Source organism: Desmodus rotundus, chromosome 6 (assembly GCF_022682495.2).
Source record: "Desmodus rotundus isolate HL8 chromosome 6, HLdesRot8A.1, whole genome shotgun sequence".
NCBI classification, from domain to species: domain Eukaryota; kingdom Metazoa; phylum Chordata; class Mammalia; order Chiroptera; family Phyllostomidae; genus Desmodus; species Desmodus rotundus.
In genome coordinates this window covers 82,144,032-82,162,838 of record NC_071392.1, presented here as the reverse complement: position 1 = coordinate 82,162,838, position 18,807 = coordinate 82,144,032, and the positions used below count along the sequence as shown (strand labels likewise).

Genomic DNA, 18,807 nt, shown 5'->3' with positions numbered 1-18,807 from the left:
CACGGAGCAAACTCTGTAGGGGCTCGGCTTGTTTTACTCATTATAAATACGTCCTGCTGTTGTGGGTTCCATGAGATGAGCGATAGTTCTCATCTTCCCCGATGGCGGATAATCTGGGCCCCTTAGCACCGAGCGGAGGACAAGAAGCAACCCCTAGTGAGCAGAGAACATCTTACACAACTGTGTTTTCAGGAGACAGCAGAACCCTGTCCCCCACACAGGCTCCACCTTCATCATGCCAAGGCCAGGAAATCTGCAGGGCTGTGAGCAGTGAATTCCGTCCTTTACTTCTGACCTTGCAGCTAGTGGGGCACGTTCTGGGAAGTAATGTTTCTTTATCTCTCCCTTGAGTTATGATCTGTGGGTTATATATAACACTCACATGAGAGCATGTTTTCCATTTCTGCTTCAGAGTGCCCGTTTCCCACCAAGAGCCGATGGGGCGGCCTTTTCTCTCGGCTGTCGTGTAGGACATTGTGACAGAGTCTCCTCGTCCCTCAGGAGGGGGCCTCAGCGTGCCCAGCTGTCCTTACATCTGACCCCCTTCTGCTCCTTGGTTTGCACAGAAACTGCAGGGCTCAGGCCCACTGGTCCTGACAGAGGAGGAGAAGAGGACCCTGATCGCCGAGGGCTACCCCATCCCCACCAAACTGCCCCTGACAAAATCAGAGGAGAAGGCGCTGAAGAAAATCAGGAGGAAAATCAAGAATAAGGTGAGCCCTTCCAAGCCAGCTGCTTCTGTGAGCGAAGACCATGAGCAGAAGTGAGCCCGAGTGCCTTCTCTCCCTTCCCGCTGGCCAACACCCGCCTGTCCCACGGAGGGACCGAGCCCCAGCCCTTCCCGTGCCCTGGGCCAGGAGCGGGGGAGGACAGACAGAGGCACCCCTGGCCCTGGCCTTCTCCGGCCCCTGCATCCACCCACTGGGTCAGTGAGCTCCCCCTGTGGGTGTGCGCATCCTTGGTGCTCCAGATGAGTCATTCAGGGTGGGAGGAAAACAGTAGAACGTTCACTGATATCATTGAAAAAAAATCTCAGCCTTTGAAATCTCTGTTTTACAATGTACACGATATTTTTCTTCAGTGGGGCGTGTCTGTAATTTATTTCTTTTTACTTAAAAATGTCTTTCAATTACAGTTTATATTCAGTATTATTTTGTTTTAGTTTTCGGGTGTGCAGCATGGTGGTTAGACAATCAGATACTTCACAAAGTGTGCCCCCCGATATTTCCAGCATCCGCCTGGCACCGTACATGGTTATTACAATAGGACTGATTATGTTTCCCAGGCTGTGCTTGACGTCTCCAGGACTGGTTCTAACTGCCAGTCTGTACTTCTTCAGTCCTTCACCTTTTTCACCCAGTCTGTAATTTATAAATAAATACATAGAAATGCTCATGGTCCTTACTTAATCTTTTATTTTTTTGCATTGGGGTTTTTATATAAAGTTTCCACAGACCTTTGTCCTGCGTTAAACCAGTGGGCAGTGGCCACAGAAGGGAGCAGGGCCTCCGCGATCTCGGTGCCATAGGCTCCTCTCTGCGGTGGGCACGGGGCTGGCTTTCTCGTGTGGCTGGCTTTCTGGTGTGGCTGGAACTTGACCCTTTTCCCTTTCCTCATGTCTCAGATTTCTGCCCAGGAAAGTAGGAGAAAGAAGAAAGAGTACATGGACAGCTTGGAGAAAAAGTAAGCCTCTTGCCCAACTGGTTGCGCTTTTTGGGCAATGCACACGGAGAAGTGGGGGTGCGCGGGGCTCCCAGGGAAATCTCCGCCCACTGCCTGGAGAGCCGGCTGGTTTGCCAGCCGTGACTCGCCTGCCACCTAGTGGTTGCTAGAGGGAAGGCGTATATAATGGCAAGGGGTAAAGGTACAATCTTTTTGTTTAAATTTACGGGGGTGACACAGGTTAATAAGATTATATGAGTTTCGAGTGTGCAATTCTACAATACATCATCTGTATATTGTATTGCGTGCCCACCACCCAAAGTCAAATCTTTTCCAGTTACCATACATTTGACCCCTTTACCCCCTACTGTCCCCTCTCCCCCTTTCCCTCTGGGGTCCACCATACTGTTGTCTGTGTCTGTGAGTTTTGGTTGGTTGGTTTGTCTTGTGGATACCTGCATTGCTTTCAGCTTTATATCCTGCATCTGAGTGAAATCCTATGGCTCTTCCCCTTTCCTGTCTGACTTATTTCATTTAGCATAATATTGCCAGCTGGGCACTCAAGCTTTGTAGGCATTTGGACCACATCCGTTTCCAACCAAAGGTCCTTGAGTCCTTGAAGGCTTCCTTTCAGACAAGTACAAATATTAACATTCACACCCCTGGAACTCCTCAGGGGACAGGCACCCTCTCCTCTGCAGAAGGGAGCAGAGCTGACCCATCTCACTCAGCCACACCCCTCTCCCCTAGAGAAGGCAGACGGAAGTGAAATGTCACCTCGAACTAGTTATTTTCTGCCTGATGTAATCCATGCTACAGGCGAGAGGCTTTCCACAAAAACGCTTGAAGGCACCTTTTGCCCTTCTGAAAAGACTGGGATGAATATCAGAAGGGCTGTTAGAAAAATATGAATTAAGGAGAATTTTGCACTGGCCCTGGAAAATAGTTCTCTCGCCAACAAAGTAATACCGTTTTTAAATGGGAATGAGGCCCCGGATCAGAAATGAATCTTCTGTGTATCTGGAGAAAGGAGAGGTCCGTGGACCCTGGCTGGTTCTTGAAGTTTCTATTGGAAGTTAGCTTTTCTTAAGTAGTCCCATCCTGGTCTGTCATTTTCTGTAGGCATCCAGGGTGAGGAGGTTTCTATGAAAGTCTATTTTGTGTCGTTGGGGCGCGTATTCTCTTCCTCCCCTCTCGCCTTGCCCTGAGCCCCTTGGCTTCCTACTAGTCCTTCTGGCCGAGCACAGAGCCCAGGGGCACCCCCCAGACCTGTTCCTCACAGGGAGGTGGGTGATGGGCCCTGAGCCGTAGGGAGGAGGCCAGAGGAAACAAGGTTGGAGCTCCCTCAGGGAAGTTCACATTCTACACCACCCCGTTCCTTTTCTGTCACTGAGGCACTTGTTACCCAACTCTTTCTGTTTTTCTCCTCCTGTCTCCTCCCCCTTCCTTCTAGCTCAGGTTGTCCGGGCTCTTCCCTGCTCCTTCCTGGAGTAGCTGGTTCCCCGTCTTTCTCTGATCCCCAGTTCCTTCCACCCAAGCGTCTAGTTCAGCATTGCTTTACTGATAAAACAAATTTGCTTCTTCCTCTCCCCTGGGTAGGGTGGAGTCTTGTTCCACGGAGAACCTGGAGCTTCGGAAGAAGGTGGAGGTGCTGGAGAACACCAACAGGTAAGTGTTGCTGAGTCGGGGGCGAGTTGAACTGCCTAAAGGAGACACCAGCAGGGGGCAGACTGATCCAGGGCCAGGGCCAGAAGGAAGTGGAAGGGATTGCCCTTGAAAGTATAGTTGTGCCAGAAAGGCTGTACTCCCTCCCACAGAGACATATACACACAACACATACATGTACACGCACGTGACCACACACAAACACACACCATGCACACACATGTTCTTTACTTTTCCTGAAACACGTGGCACTGATGAAGACGCTGATTTTGACAAGGGCTGTGATCGGAAGGGGTTAAGGAGCGGCTCGGAGGAGAATGAAGTCAATAAGCTTTATTCTCCTCAAAAGGGCACCAGACTTCAGAGGTGGACAAGGAGGCTCCGGCCATTTCACTGTCGCCCTATTTTAGTAAGAAAGGGTCTTTACTAGTAGAGAAAAAAAAGAGAAAATTAAGTTTGTTTTTTAATTACTGGTTTTTAAAAATTAATTATCTCATTAATTACATTTCAAACCCATTTTGAAATGTAACTCAAGGACAGAATGAGTTAATGAGTTTTCTTGGACTCCCTGTGCTAGGCGCTCTTTTCAGCACTTTGTAGATATTAACTCATTTAACTTCCCAACAGCCCCACGAGGTGGTCCTGTGCCCGTCACACAGAGGAGGTAGCTGAGGCTCAGAGAGGCTGGGTGGTCTGCCCGAGGTCACACAGTAATGCTAGGGCTGCATTTGAATGCAGGCAGTCTGACTCTGGAGCCACCACGCAGGAGGACCACATGGAGCTTCATTCCTAGGTCATGAGCAGGAGAAAGGGGTTAAGGTCTAGGGTTCAGAACCAGGCAGCCGGGGAGTTTCAGACAGAATGCGTGTGTTTGGGGGTCGTGTATGGTACTTAGTTACCTGTGCTTTGAGAGTAAGGGGATTCGTCAAGGGATCCTGTTGCCCTTAGTTGTTATGGATCCGACAATTCAAGCAGAGCAAAATCTTCATCATTTCAAGGCTTAGCATTAATGCTTTCTAGCCATGTTGCCAGTGCTGAAGGATCAGGCGAAATCTACTTGCCATTCGATAATGCCATTATCAAATCTCCGTGGTTTGTTGCTCCAATGGCAAGCTGATCCACTGTAAGCTCACACTCCCATCCGGGGGAATAGTGGACATTGTGAACCCTCAACTTTCCCTCTGCATTTCTGGGAGTGTGCACCCCCATAAGTAGGTGGGGGCTGTCGTCTCAATCAATGCCCTGTAGACAGATGGCAGAAGTAAGTAACCATCCCCGGCTCCATGGGGCATCACCTTGATCCCCTGAGACAAAGAGGACGTTTCCAGTACCACTTACGGATTCTGGTGTCATGGTCACCTTTGGCCATTAGTCTCCTGAGGCTTCATCTTTTCTTATCTCCACCTTCACTCCCACCAGGGCGGTTTTCTGGGTCCTGACCCCCTACCAGGCTCTATATCCATCCCCAGGAGCAGATAGGAGTTCCCAGCCCATCCCAGCACTTCCCCCCCGCCCCCAAAAGCCTGGTGTTAATGAGTGGGACAAGTCCAGGCCATGAACTTGTGTTAAGGGGAAGAGGAATCTATTCAGGATAACGTTGGAGTTTGGTCCATGTTGGGTGTTGTCTTGGGGTTCTGGGTGTCATGTCTTCCTTAAGCCACATGGGGGCAGCAGAGGCTCAGCACAGGCTGTGCTGGTAGCAGCGGGTGCTGGTGATGAAGGGTCTCTCCTTCCTTCTCCAGGCTGACCTTAAAAAAAAAAAAACACTTACACACCCACAGTCATTGTAGAAAAAAATCAGAAAATACAGTTTTCTTAAAATTGCAATCTTTTTACTCAGATATATATTGACATTATTGACTTTTTATACATTTTATAAACTTAGAGTATTTTATACCTGTATACATTTCTCTTGCCCATACTCTCTTGTTAAGAGAACCTTCCATTTAGCAAAGCACACTGGCCATATTTTTATATCAATAAACACATTCCTACAGAATCTGGATTTCTCTCAGATTTGATAAAGAGCTACCATCCGAGGAACGTTGACACATCCGATTCCATGGAACAGCAGCCCGGCTTCCGCCAGTGGGTTTTATCTTCAATACTGGCGTATCTGCTTGACTGTGACCTTAACGATGACGCAGTATGCAGCCTGGGCACAGATGGCATATCTGGGGCCAGCATATCTCATGATCTTCTCCGAGAGTCCTCTTTCCTGTGCAGACGCTCTCCCGGTCAGTTAGCTTCCTGGGCCTCCCACTGGGGAAAACCTCCCTGCTGGTGTTGGTCCCGCTGTGTCCCATGCCTATCGGGGCAGCCACCGCAGTGCCCCCCCACCCCCCGCCCCTGCAGAGTCCTGTGTGTGCTCACCTCGAATTTCTTCTCCCTCTTCGAGACAGACCTCCCCTGATACACGAGCCTTTTATGGTGGTAATGGCTGACAATTGATTAATCCGTAATCTTCCCACAGATAATCTTATCAGGGAGCTCCGAGGGGTATAATTTCTAAGTCCAGCAGCTTTCAATGTGTATTGGCTCCAGAGGTCCAGAAGTAAAAGCAGAGCCTCTGCTGACGCCCACAGAGACGGTGGGCCTGCCTTCCCCTTCTTCTGCCCCCGCCCCCAAGGCCACCCTAGCTCGGTGGACACCTGCCAGTCCAAGTGACTGTAACGTGAAGGGTGGCAGTCCCCTGCCCTGATCCAGTCGCAAGGAGTCGGTGTTTGGGGTATGTGGGAAGGGGAGCCTTTGGACCGTTTGCTCACATCCCATCGTGTAAGTGGCCCAGTGTTTGGACTGAGGGCAGGGCTGGGCCTGTGGAATGTACACCTGCGTTTGTGTTCTGTCTATGCCTCTTGTGTCATTGTCCTCTGGAGGGAGCTGGACAGGGGCAGGAGTGACGGCTCCCAGTGAATAGGAGCCGGGGTCACCAGAAGGGGGGGGACACCCCGTGTACCAGTGCTTCAGATGGCACGATGTGGCAGGAAAGATGAGCAGGTGTTTCATCTCTGACCAAATTTAACAAAAAATCGTACTTCTTTACATCTTGCTATTTCTGTGCTGCACCCCGCAAGGGCTTTTCCACCCAGATGAAACGAGTGCTTAGGTTAGAGGCGGTTCTCAGTCTTTCCGGGACTGACCTCAGCAGTAGCCACGGAGCATACTGTGGTTTCTAGGTGAAAAGACCCTTGTAGCTGAGCCCAGAAAACTGGAAGAGGATCGGGACAGGAGGGGACAAGAGGAAGTCCTCAAACCCTCTGGCAGCCTTACGCTGGAGCCTCTGTGAGCAGAGCTGAGACAGCAGCGTGAGAGCACCTTCCCGCGTCCCTGGCGAAGGCGACCCACTAATTGCATGCCCTCAGGAAACGTGTGGGATGCGAGGCAGAGTTTCCCAGGGGGCCCTCCTTCCTGTGCTCAACCAGGAAACACATTTTCACCTGTAAAGCGTTAAGCGAGACCCAGGCGCACGGAGGCTGGAGGATCCCCCTGGCTTTCCTGGGCTCCTCAGCCCCTTCTCTGAGCTGCAGGCTCGCTGGCCCTGCCCTGGTGTCGTTCCTGAGAAATCCTGTCTTTCCCCCTTTATGTTCTTTTTTCCTGCACGAGCAACACACACACACTGCCTAGCCCAGCGGTCCCGGTGTCTGCGGCTCAGCTCGGTCTGCTCACCTTTTACTCTACTGTGAGTCCCCCTCCTCGAGCCTGGGTTTGTGGAGTCACAGGAGCTTCAGTTTGAAGTGGATTTTACAGATCATCTTACTTAACTTCCAATCACTTCATTTCACTGAAGGGGAAACTGAGGCCCAGCGGGGTTAAGGTCATGCAACCATTAGAGGTAGAATGGGGACTAGAACTTAACCACTAATGTTTAAACGGGTCCTTACCTTGGTTTCTCGTCTGCTGTGCCCCTCTCCCCTTTGAGGACACTGCCTTTCTGAAGCGCAGGGCAGCCGCGTTCAGCCTTGTTTTCGAGGACCCTGCTGCTTGGGCTCTTCTCTAGCCCTCTGTGTGGGATGAGTGGTCAGCAGGACCCAGGGGACGTGTCCATCCAGAGCTGTCCCCGTGCCCCTTCAGACCACAGCCTGGTACCTGGGATCCTGGGTTCACTGCCCAGAGGGACTTAGGCCGTTTCCAGGGCCCGTGTGGATCTCTACACAAATAAAGTCTGTTCTATGAAGGGTCGACCAGGACACCGGAGGGCCACCCATTAAGCTGCTGGGTGGCTGAATACAGCTCTCTGTGAGGGCTGAGTGTGGAGTTTGAACCTGGGCAGGCATGTGCCTGAAGTCCTTCGCTGTGTATGGGACCTGGGTCCCATTTGGCCGATTTACAGAAGTGGCGAGATTCCTGGGGTGGAGACCAGGGACTTCGTTGCTCACGGCAACATGAGCGCTGGCATATCGGCATCCATCCCCCCTCCCCCCGCGTTCCACGATGCATCGGGTGGATGCTGTGCTCTCGGTGGGTTTGTTCACAGCCAGGGAACCCTGAGCTTGGGAATCCACTGCTTTCATAGCAAGCAGTAAGTAAGCCTGCTTTTCGCTTGGGGAGAGACAGGACCTCATCTGTCAAGGTCACCAGCCTCATAAACACCCCATGGAAAAGAGCAGTCGGGGCCTCGCTCTCCTGGCACCCTCAGTAAAACATGGAGGGAGCTGCGTGAGGACCCAAGGAAGACTCGCTCCCAGCTGGTGTGGGCAGAGCCAGAGACGAGAAGCAGGAGGAGCAGGCTGTGGTGGGAGCTCTGCCCTTGCCACTGCTTTTGGGGAAGGAACCCTGGGGAGTCCAAGAATTCTAAATTCAAACCCAGCGTTAGGGAGAGGTGGAAGGAGTGGGATTTGGGGGGCTCCTATGGGCAGAGTTTGCCTGGCTTGGGGTAGGTTGGGTGAGGAGATGTGTGGTATGTGGTTCTCACTGGTACCCCCTCCCAGACCTCACAGGAATGAGGGACGTGCTTGTTTTGACCCGTGTCTCTACTGTAATCAGAGTTCCTCAGTCATCTTCTTTAAGCCTCCTCCGAACTGTAGTCCTCTCTGTCTAACTCTACTGTTCCTGTTCTTTAAAATCCGTATACAGTTCCAGGTAAAGGTCTTTCCAGGCGAGCCCACTGGGCTTTGGCTGTGGTCTGGCTCTCCTGATGGGCGTGTCCAGCCGCGCAGCTGTGTCCTCTGCCCCAGTTTGCGATTGCTCCCTCTACACGGTCTTTGCCGTGTGGGCTCTCCTTCGCTCTTTAGACTGTCCCCGACCGGCCATGCCCCTCCCTGCTCTACGCAGAGGGCATTTGAGTACTGCTGAACGACCCCGAGGTTCTCCTCTGTAGAGCTTTGTCTGGGTTTAACTCACTTTTCTTTTCTCCATGATCTCCAACTTCTGGTTGTATGAAGAGTGTAAGCTTTCTTTTCAGGTGGAAATGTTTCAGACTAGAGGATCGCTGGGTACCAGACTGAGGTCCCCAGAGAGATTAGAAAGGCATGTTAATTTAGTGTAATTTAGTGGTGAAATTAGAAATTCCACGGCCCCAGAATACATTCTAGCATGCTCCTGTTTGTGTTCCTGGGACAGTGGGTAACAGGATATTTCAGAAGTGCCCTCTCGTCCCTGCAGACTCAGCTTCTTGTCATGCAGCAATTACACAGAATGAGAAAGAACACAGTCCATACCCCTCACCCCCTTTTTCATTTGGGTCGGAGCCCCATGAACAGCTCTCAAAACTGAAGTAGAAGATCGTACATAAGTGAATACTTGTTCACAGTTTAGGGTTTTCACAGAATGTGATTGTCTTTTGTACATGTCACACCCTGGCTGGGTGGCTCTGTTGGTCGGAGCGCCATTCCATGTACCAAAAGGTTGTGGGTTCGATCCCTACTCAGGGCTCATACCTAGGTTGTGGATTTGATCCCTGTTTGGGGTATGTATGGGAGGCAACCAATCATTGTTTCTCTTTCTCCTCTCTCCCTGAAATCAATAAATGTATCCTTGGGTGAGGATGAAAAAAAGTCCTTGAGATAATTTATGAGACTCCGTAGATATTGTTACGCCATGTATGTATGAACTCCTAATCATTAACATGTACCCCACCACCTTCCCACTCTCCACCCCTGGACACCCTCCTCCTAACCCTCAGATCTTAGACCCTAAGAGGAAGATAGGGGTGGGATGGGGGTGGGGCGGGGTGGGATTTCGCTTCAGGAAGACGTGGATGCTTACCCTCCTGAAGCCACCTGAGAGCCAGATACGTGATTTCTTGCGTGTCCGCGCTAGTAAGTGGCATCTAGACTTTTTTGAGTGCACTCATTTTTATACTTTGCGTAGCAACTCAGACACACCGCACATACGCACATATCTCATACATAACTAGCACAGATGCTCCACAACCGACGTTACTTATCACGTGCGACGCTCTCGAATATTTTGTGTTCTGTTTGATTCTGTTTTATTAAAAAATACACCCGTCACAACCCAATCGTTTTTACAGTCTACTAGTAGTTCATGATTTGGAGTTTGGAAAATACTACCTTAGATAGTTGTGTAAGGGTGTGAAGAAAGCTCCTCCATCTCTGTAGGAGGCTGATTTTCCCGAAGAGGGGTTTCTGTGCACCCACATATGTGCACACCCATGTATGTGCACACCCACGTATGTGCACACCCACTGCACGGCGCAGCTGGTTCCAGTTCGGAGTAAGGTATGTTACAACACTCAATAGAAAGTATGTTTACGAAGAGGGCCTGGGCGGAAACTTCGGGCACAGCGAGTAATTGGGAACCACCAGTTTATTCTTCTTCCTGGGTCCTGGTTTCCGACTCCAGTGGGAAATTAGGTTCCTGAATGTTCGAAGTACAATGTGCAAAAATGTTACGACTTTTCTATCTCCTTCTCTCTCTGAATGAAGGAAACAGAAGAAAACAAAGTTCAACCAAATACAGATAAAACCCATGAGTGTGTGATGCGTTTCCCAGTTATTAGAAGATTGTGTCTCATACTCTCCCAGTGTTTGAATGTTTTGCCTGGTCTCCCCTGATACGCCTCCAGGATCCGGGGTGATGCATTATTTTGGGCGAGGCTGGCAGCTTCTTTCGACTGCTCTTTTGCAGGGAACCGTATGAGGATAGGCACTAGGTTTATTTTTACATCTCACCACAGGACAGAATCCACATTTTCAGTTGCGTGTTGGACACGCTGATTTAACAAGTCGTGAGAAATCTCTTGGCCCAAATAAACATTCGCTAAGAGCACTGCTTTCTCTAAATCAAGACCCTATTCCCAGAAGCCCAAGACTTCATTAAGCTATAATCAGCCATGGTCACTGATGACGTAGAATATGACGATCGAGGAGGAGTTTATATGGAGCTTTGAATGCCCTTTGGGATCTGTCCTCTGGTTGGTTTATAGCTTTCGTTTTAAAATAGTTTTTTCATTCAGCCGATGGCTGCCGCTTCCCTGCCTAGCCCTTCATGCAGGCCGGGTGACAGCTGCCGCCCAGGCTTTCAGTGCTGGCCGGGGCGCCTGTCCCAGTGACATCTGGGAGTACTACGTCAGCCCAGAGCATGTCAAGTGCGAGGTCCCAAGCTTCATCTGTCATGGGCGAAAAGACATAGCAAACCCTCTTCAAAGGGGCGTGTGCTTCAACACACCCAGAGCACCCCAGAAGGGTTCTCTCCTTGCTCCTGTTGGTGGGCGAGGCCAAGGGAATGAACTTTGTTTTGGCTGACTGCCTAAACTCGGGGCTCATGAGAAGCACAGAGCAGCGGCACCCAAGTCTAACTCAGGGCTCTTTGCCTTGGGAGCCTGTCCCCCATGTGCCAACGACCTGTACCCGCTTAGTGACCCTAGAGCTATCTCATCAGCTCTTCCGGGGTCTGGCAGGGACACAGGTCTTCTTGTTTCCATTTCTGCCAACAAAGCCCAGGTGTGCATTCCTGACACCTGAGGCAGGGCCAGGAGTGCCCGAGATTCTTTTATCTGTCACTTGCATTTTATCTTGGCATATCCAGGGAAGTGCCACAAAATGGTGGTGTGCCGTTACTGTTTTCATTCGCGTCATTATCACCGAAACTTCATGAGTACGTGGCTCACTGCTGTTGAGCTGGGCTCTGTTGCGGCTCTTCCAGAGGCGGTTGGTTCCCGTTGATAGTGACCTTCGCTTGTTTAACAGTGGACACATCTCTTGATTGGGCTCTTGTTGATACGACATTAATATCACCGGGTTTAAGAGAATCTACATAGCTAATACGTATTTTGGGTATTAATCTTTTGAGGTTATAGATTAGTGTACAACTACGTGGGGGTATGGAGTCAGGTTTTGGTTTACGTCTGAGGTCTTCCATTTACTAGTTCTGGGTCTTCGAGACAAGCCCTGAGTAGCTCAGCCTGTGAAATTCCTAGGAATCGATCAGTGGGCACTCAGTCACTGTTGATTTTCTTTCCATGTGACAAAAATGAGTGTTTCTGTGGTGTGGGTGTATATGAATTCCCTCAACTTGATCAGACCATAGAAGTGTATCTGGATTGTTGGGATGGGTGGACCAGCGCATTTTCCTCGGGCGAAGCCGCGCACAGTCGCTGGTGGGCGGGGCTGCACAGTCTGGTCCTCTCCGCTGTCAGTTCGGTTCAGCTTCGCCAACCCGAGTAAGATGAGCAGCAGCAAACCGCATGTCACAAGTCACTCTCGCTCACCGCCAAAGTTTCAAACTAAAAAATCTATGTTAAACTACGTGTTTTCTCCTCTTAAAGAATTGGATTACAAACTGTTGGAAATCAGCGAGGGACCAGCAAATACCCCTTTTCATTTGCAGTGGGTTCAGAGTATAACTATCTTGGCATTTGGACAGGGTGTGCCATACCGTCCATGGGCAGGAGGCCTTCTCTGCTGCCCACAGTCCTTCCTCCCGACTTGCAGCACGTGGCCTGAGGTGTTTGACTGTTGGGGTTTAGGGGTGTCTGGCCTGCTAGAGGTCTGTTTTTAGGGGACCATGGAGGCTCCTGGGAAACTCTTCATTCCAGGAAAGTGGGTACCAGGCCTCACCATCTCACCCAGCAATTGGAAGGGAGGAGTGATTCCGAGCATTGGGTAGACTTGGCTTTCTCTGTGGTTCACATTCTAAAGACTGGGCGGGAGCAAGGAAGGAGCAGGGAGGAAGGGAGGAAAAGGTGTGGCTGAATAGGGACAATTGGTAAAAATGGAAAACGGTGGTTTCACTTTAAAAACACCTTTGATTTTGGAGCAGAAGTAAACGGGTTCGGTACCCTCCGGAAAGCTGCTGTCCAGCAGAAGCCTGGATGGAGAGACCTTCTCCTCTGTGCACAGGGCACAGCTGAGTGTGGGCACCTTGGGTGCTAGCAGGAGCGCCTCATGGGAATGGGGGTGCCCAGCAGAAGTGGCAGCTGTCATTCACAGAGGTGGCTCTGTAGCAGGCAGCCCAGGAGACCGGGTGGCCCCTGGCCATCGTTCAGCTGGCAACAAAGACCGCTCTCTCGGCACGGCAGGTGGTGTGCCCACCTGTATGTCTGCCCTAGGACTTCCAGAAAACATGTGCGAGAACCCAGTGGGGGCTTTGGGGCTGGTGCCCACGGTGGTCAATGGCATGCGTGCCCCTGCCAGCCCCATCTCAGCTCTGAGAAAGAGAGCTTGCCCACTCGCCTGGGAAGTGGGCGTGTGGTCGGCGGCTTAGCGCTCAGGTTTGGACAGGCAGCCATGCTAGGGTCAGAGTGGCGTGCTCTGGGGAGGTGCAGGGAGAATAGAGAAAAAGTGCAATGAGGGAAAGAACTCGCCGCGTCATGTGATCATTTAGTGCAAACGTCTTCTTTGTTCTCCAGCCTTCTGGAGGCATCGTTAACCAATGACAGTGTGAGACGGTTAAAGTGTACAGCGGATGGTTCGATGTCTGTGTACATTGCAAAAGGAGTCCCCACAGTGAGTTAATTAACACGTCTAACACCTCCCACAGTTACCTGTTTACTTTTAATTTTTTCAGTGAGAACATTTAAGCTTCGTTCTCGTAGCACATTTTAATTATATAATACAGTGTTATCGACTCCAGGCTTCGCGTTGTACATCAGCTCCTCAGACCTTATTCGTCTTACAGCTCAAAGCGCGCAGCCTTTTAACAGCCCGCCCTGTTTTCTCCACCCACCTGCTGCAGGCAGCCCCTTTGCACTTTCCTACTCTGTTTCTCTGAGGGCGGCTTTTTTTTTTTATTCCACATATTACCGATGCTATGTACTGTTTGTCTTTCTCAGTCTGGCTTATTTCACTTAGCGTGATGCCCTCCAAGGCCATTCACGTCGTCACCAATGACAGGATTTCTCGAAAGCAGGCTGTTAGGTAATCATGCTCTCGGTGCTTCTCAGCCCCGAGTGCCGTACAGAACACTTTTGAAGACTGTTGTGTGAGTAGACATGAACATGAATTGGGTCTAAACTACGTGTGATTCCATTTCTAGATAACCATAAAGCAAAAAATTTATAACCAAGTACTAACAAGCCGCCATATAAAAGAATTTCAATGAATGATATTCATTGATGGGATGGATGATTTCATTTTGCTTGAATTAAAAGAATGGCACAAGGTAAAAATTCAGTGTGGTTGGGAACCACACGCAGATGTTGGGACTTAGAAGGCCTCCCCTGCCTGTGCTTGGGGAAGCTCCCATTCCACCCCACTCTTATCCACTTAACTGTTGAAAGCGGTATCATCCTGTGGCCAACCCATCCTTGACTGACGTACACCTAGGAGACTCACTGTGTTGGCACGTGCCCAGGAGAAGTTGCAAACCTGGGATGACCTGCTTGTTCTTCAAGCACTTGAAAGCTGTTCAGGAGAGAGACTGTGGGGAGAGGCAAGATATCTGTGAAAGCCCCGAATTCTGCAAATGCGTGAGGGTTTCCTGTTTCAGTGAACTTGCCTGGCTTTCTAAAGTGACATCACAGCATGAATTTCTGAGAATCTTTGCGACGTAAGGAAGAGCATCTGCTTATAAAATCTTCCCACTTTGCCTCGTGCATGGGGCTTGGGAAAAGGGAGGAGGGAGGGAGGCACTTCGACTCCTTACTTTGCTCCTGCACAATTCACCTCGAGGTGCTGATTCAGGGGGGTGTGTTGTAAGACCCGTCTATCTATGGCTTGCCGTGGTCGGGATTTGCAAAGAATTTCACCATCTGCTCTTTCCCAAACCCTTCCCTTTTAATGCAATGCAGAGCCCAAGAGGGACAGGACAACTCTTTTTGCTCCTGCTCTCTGTCTCTTCCGAAAGAGAGAGATCAGTCAGTACCCGAGGGCGGTTTCTGAGATCCTGGCTTTGAGTGCGTGTCCAGGAGAGCAGATGTCCTTGCTCTTTCATACTGTGGCCTTGGTTTTGGCTGTGGAGGTACTGTGACCTTCAAGGACCACAAGAGGTTGGGGTGCCATGGCTGTTTGCCTCTCTGCCATTCTTGGCTTTCCTCTTCCTCTCTTTCAAGTTGTCCATCTGAGAGACTAGCTCAGGGATAGTCTCGTCATTTCCAATTATGGCTGCCACCTCTGGTCACTCCTTCCATTGCTCTCTCCTTTCAATGTTTCTCTTCTTTGAGCACTGGGCAAATGAGTTCTCCTGTACCACCATCAACAGCCAGTCAGAACGGTGTTTTCACCTTTTCTTTTTTTCAGTGGCTAACAGACAAATCCCAGTATGTCAGGGACATTTGGGGCATTCGCCTCTTACTTAGAACAGCACAAGCACTGGACAGGCAGTAACCGTAACTGATTCTGAGCCCCAGGACGCTCTGTGACACCAGCACTGGAAGGCACTGGCGCCCTCACGTTCTTCCATAGGGGACTGTCCCTTGGCACTCCCTTCAAATTCAGCCACAAACTCACGGCAGCTGTCCTGGAGCTCAGGGGCAGCTCCCCGCAAAGCACTGTGGTGTCTCAGACCCCCCTCATGGTTTCTGTTCTTTCCATCTGCAGGACTCTCCTCCAGCAACTCCAGAAGCTTCAGACTTTGGTTATGGGCAAGGTTTCTCGCACCTGCAAACTGGCTGGCACGCAGACTGGCACCTGCCTCATGGTGAGTTTCCCGAAGGGACAGTACCTAACTGCCCAGCCCTGTCTCTGGTCTCCAGTCTCTCCCCAACTTGCCAAGTCCAAGGGCCATGGGGTGGAGGAAGCATGCTGCTCTCTCCGAGGGATTGACTGTGGTGCAGTCTCCTGGCCTGATGGAGGGAGACTTTCTCCCTGGCCTCCCGGGTGTCGTGGGTCTAAAGGTCTGCTCTGCGGACCTTGCAGTTGACAGCTCCTGTGTTCTCCCTGTCCCTGCAGGTCGTTGTGTTATGCTTTGCTGTGGCCTTCGGCAGCTTCTTCCAGGGCTACGGGCCCTATCCTTCTGCCAGCAAGATGGCTCTGCCCAGCCAGCAGTCCGTGCCGGAGCCGTACACAGCCTCCGTGGGTAAGGCCACGCTCAGCCGCTTGGGAAGGGTCTTCGTTTCATTTCTCTGGAGCTTCTGAAAGCTCAGCTTTCTGAAAGGAGTCTTAGGTGGAAGTCTGATTTTTAAAAAGTGGTCCAAGTGTAGCTTCTCCATGGGAGGGAGGGAAGAGGTGGCGGGGGCGTCGTGCCCGCCTCCTGGGAATTCTCCAGAGCTCAGCAGAGCGCACTTTGCAAACTCCTGCTCAGGACTCTGCCCCCTGGCAGATTTTGATGCCTCCTTCCTGAGTTCTGGGAAGGGGGAGGGATGCGGCTTTTGGGGGGAGGGAAGCGTTAAGCTCTCAGGGCCCTTTAAGGGAATTCCTGTGATTCCACATCCGTGCAGTAGAAATGTACGTACCATCAAAGGAGTTTGTAAATGAAAGTAAAGAATCAGTCTGTCGTACCAAACACCATGCCCAAGATTTGAGACTTTGGAGACTGAGGTGTTTGATGAGAAACATGTGATGACCTCACCAGATCTCTTTTAAGTACGTAGGAAATGAACAGGTAGGCGATAGGCAGGGATCGTAATCCACACTCATGCACACAGACACTAGAGGGCCAAGTGTGGGATCGAGGGGCATCAGATTGGGGGGAGGCGCCATTCGGCAGTTGTGAACATTTCTGTCTTCACCAGGCAGGTACACCCTGCCGGGTGTATGGCAGAAACGCTGGCATTGCAACCACATTATTTCAGTGGTCTCTCGGGCAATTGTTACTTCCCCGAGCACCTGGGTCTCTAAGTGCAAGTGGAAACCCATGCAGCTGCTGTTGCACAGCGTCATCTAGCTACGCAGCTACCCTAGTGGGGGACGAAGGAGACTGTCCCCGCCATTCGATTTATTTACGGCTTTGCGTCTTCACTCCAGCTTCCAGATGACAATGCGGTTTCCTGCCCTTGTACCTTCTCTCCAGGCAAAACCTACTACTCAGTGGGAATGCTTATATGTCAGCTGGGGGGGACATCTCCGAGTACTTCGCTCCCACTGTCCCCGCAGCGTTTCCCCGAGGTGGTTGGGGTGGGCACGGAGGGGAGTTTTATTTTCAGAGCAGTGGGGGTAGTCGCTTGTATCTTGTTTATTTACTTTTCTGTTGTTCTTCCAGCACAGTATAATTGGTGTAATATTTCAGTGTGCAAAACTCTGAAACTTTTATGGAGAAGCAAACTCCAGGTGGCACCTCAGTCCGGGGCAATAAGACCCACAAACCTCCATCTGCCCCAGCCCTGGGCATGGAGGGAGGGGATGGGATGTGCCCTCGTGGTCTCTCCCTAACGCCTGGCACTGTGCTCTGTCCTCAGTGAAGTCCAGGAACCTGCTCATCTACGAGGAACATTCACCCCTGGAGGAGCCGTCCAGCCCGGCCTCAGCCGGGGAGCTTGGGCGCTGGGACAGAAGCCCCTCCCTGCTCAGGGCATCAGCGCTGGAGTCCAGGCCAGATGTGGATCTTCCCCACTTCATCATCTCCAACGAGACAAGTCTGGAGAAGTCCGTGCTGTTGGAGCTGCAGCAGCACCTGTGAGTCAGCTGGACGCAGGTCCAGGCCTGTCACGCCCGACGATGGGGTCTGAGGCAACCGCCTGGGCTGTGGGGCTGAGACGCTCCCATAGGCCTGGTCCAGGCCTCTGGCTCTTTCAGGACCTGTTTCCAGGGCCCAGGACTCTGGAGGGTCCACTGTTTGCTGACAGCTGCCTTTAACGGAGGTGGGGAAAGACCGCCCCCCATCCATGTCTGCTGTGTCACTGGAGAGCTGGCCGTGGTGGCTCCACAAAGTGGAGCGGCGGCTTGACTCCCTTCCTCACTCTCTTCATTGTCCCCTTAAAGCCACATGAGTCACACAGCCCAGTCACAGAAGAATGCTTGCTGTGCAGATGCAGCCTCCAGGCGCCTTCTCCAACTTCCTTCCAACTGGACATGCCTCTGGTGTTATGCTGTATGCCAGCTTGTAGTTTCATGCCTCGTGTAAATAAACATGCATGAGTTATAATTACACCTTTATGTCGAGGGGCACCATTAAGCACTGTGCATGTCCATGTTTCCATATTGAGAAGGACATAGTTGCCTCCAATTCTCCATGAGTTGTTCCCCTTAGGTAGTTATGGAGACGAGTCGTTTTGTAAACACACAGGCCTGTGTGAGTGCCAGGTGTGGTGACGGTGTCGGGAGGTCCCTGGGAGCAGCGAACGGTGTGGGGAGGGGGGCCTGCAGGCACGCTACCCGGTAGGTGTGGTGTGGCTGGTGATCGAGCTGAGAGAACTCTGCCCCTGTGCTTCCCAGAAGCGACGCTATTCCAGGGGCAGGGGGAGAGGTCCTGTTTCTGATTCTCTCGCTTTCTTCCCCTAATGCTGTGGGGAAGGTTCTTAGTCGCATACACTTTTACAGGTTTACATTATATGCGTATTTAACACATACTAGCACTTACAACTTTAAGCACTATGCAAAAACGATGCATAAATCTCGTTACACCCTTGAAGTTAGGCATTAATATTATCCCCATTACAGAGGAATGGTAGAGCTGTGGAGACTCAGCTCCTTGTTAGTTGGCTTAGGACACAAGTCGCCTCCCCTCTTCGCTCAACTATTCATTGAAATCCCGCCCGTTTGGGGTGATGTCTCCTGGATACTGAAGCCCGTGTATTCCTCCTCCCAGTGTCTGCGGAATTCCTAGGCTGTTGCACAATTCATAACATATTTATTTTCTGTTACATATTTATTGTTATTTCAAGTTAGGTTGGGTTTTTGTTTCTTTTGTCTTTATTTGGATTATTTGCTGCGCTAGAGCAAGGATCAACCTTTATCCTTCTATTGCCTCCTCCCCAGAGTCTAGCATAGGACTAACCACCCGCAGTCAACACAGTGCTGTAAGCACCATGTGACAAATCAGTATCAAGCTGCCTCGTTGATGCCCTGGGTTGGGGTGTCTCATCTTAGGTGGGGATAAAGGTAGGAAAGTGGACAGTAGAATGGCTGTTAGTGGGAGACAGAACGGGGAGTTGCTCCAGGGTAGGAAGGAACAAGAATCATGCTTGGGCCAGCCCACAAAGTT

The 18,807-nt window shown here is 51.0% G+C and overlaps 1 protein-coding gene across 5 annotated transcripts in view; it reads left to right on the top strand.

Annotated features, from left to right (window-relative positions):
• CREB3L2 (cAMP responsive element binding protein 3 like 2) overlaps positions 1 to 18,807 on the top strand; it is a 104,429-nt gene that overhangs the window by 83,224 nt on the left and 2,398 nt on the right. For all 5 annotated transcript variants that reach the window (XM_024555013.3, XM_045191109.2, XM_045191112.3 and 2 more), the window contains 6 exons: positions 567 to 713; positions 1,625 to 1,683; positions 3,262 to 3,330; positions 15,267 to 15,366; positions 15,618 to 15,744; positions 17,063 to 17,279. In XM_024555013.3, coding sequence (XP_024410781.2) covers positions 567 to 713; positions 1,625 to 1,683; positions 3,262 to 3,330; positions 15,267 to 15,366; positions 15,618 to 15,744; positions 17,063 to 17,279 — 719 coding nt within the window. The remainder of the gene's footprint in view (positions 1 to 566; positions 714 to 1,624; positions 1,684 to 3,261; positions 3,331 to 15,266; positions 15,367 to 15,617; positions 15,745 to 17,062; positions 17,280 to 18,807) is intronic.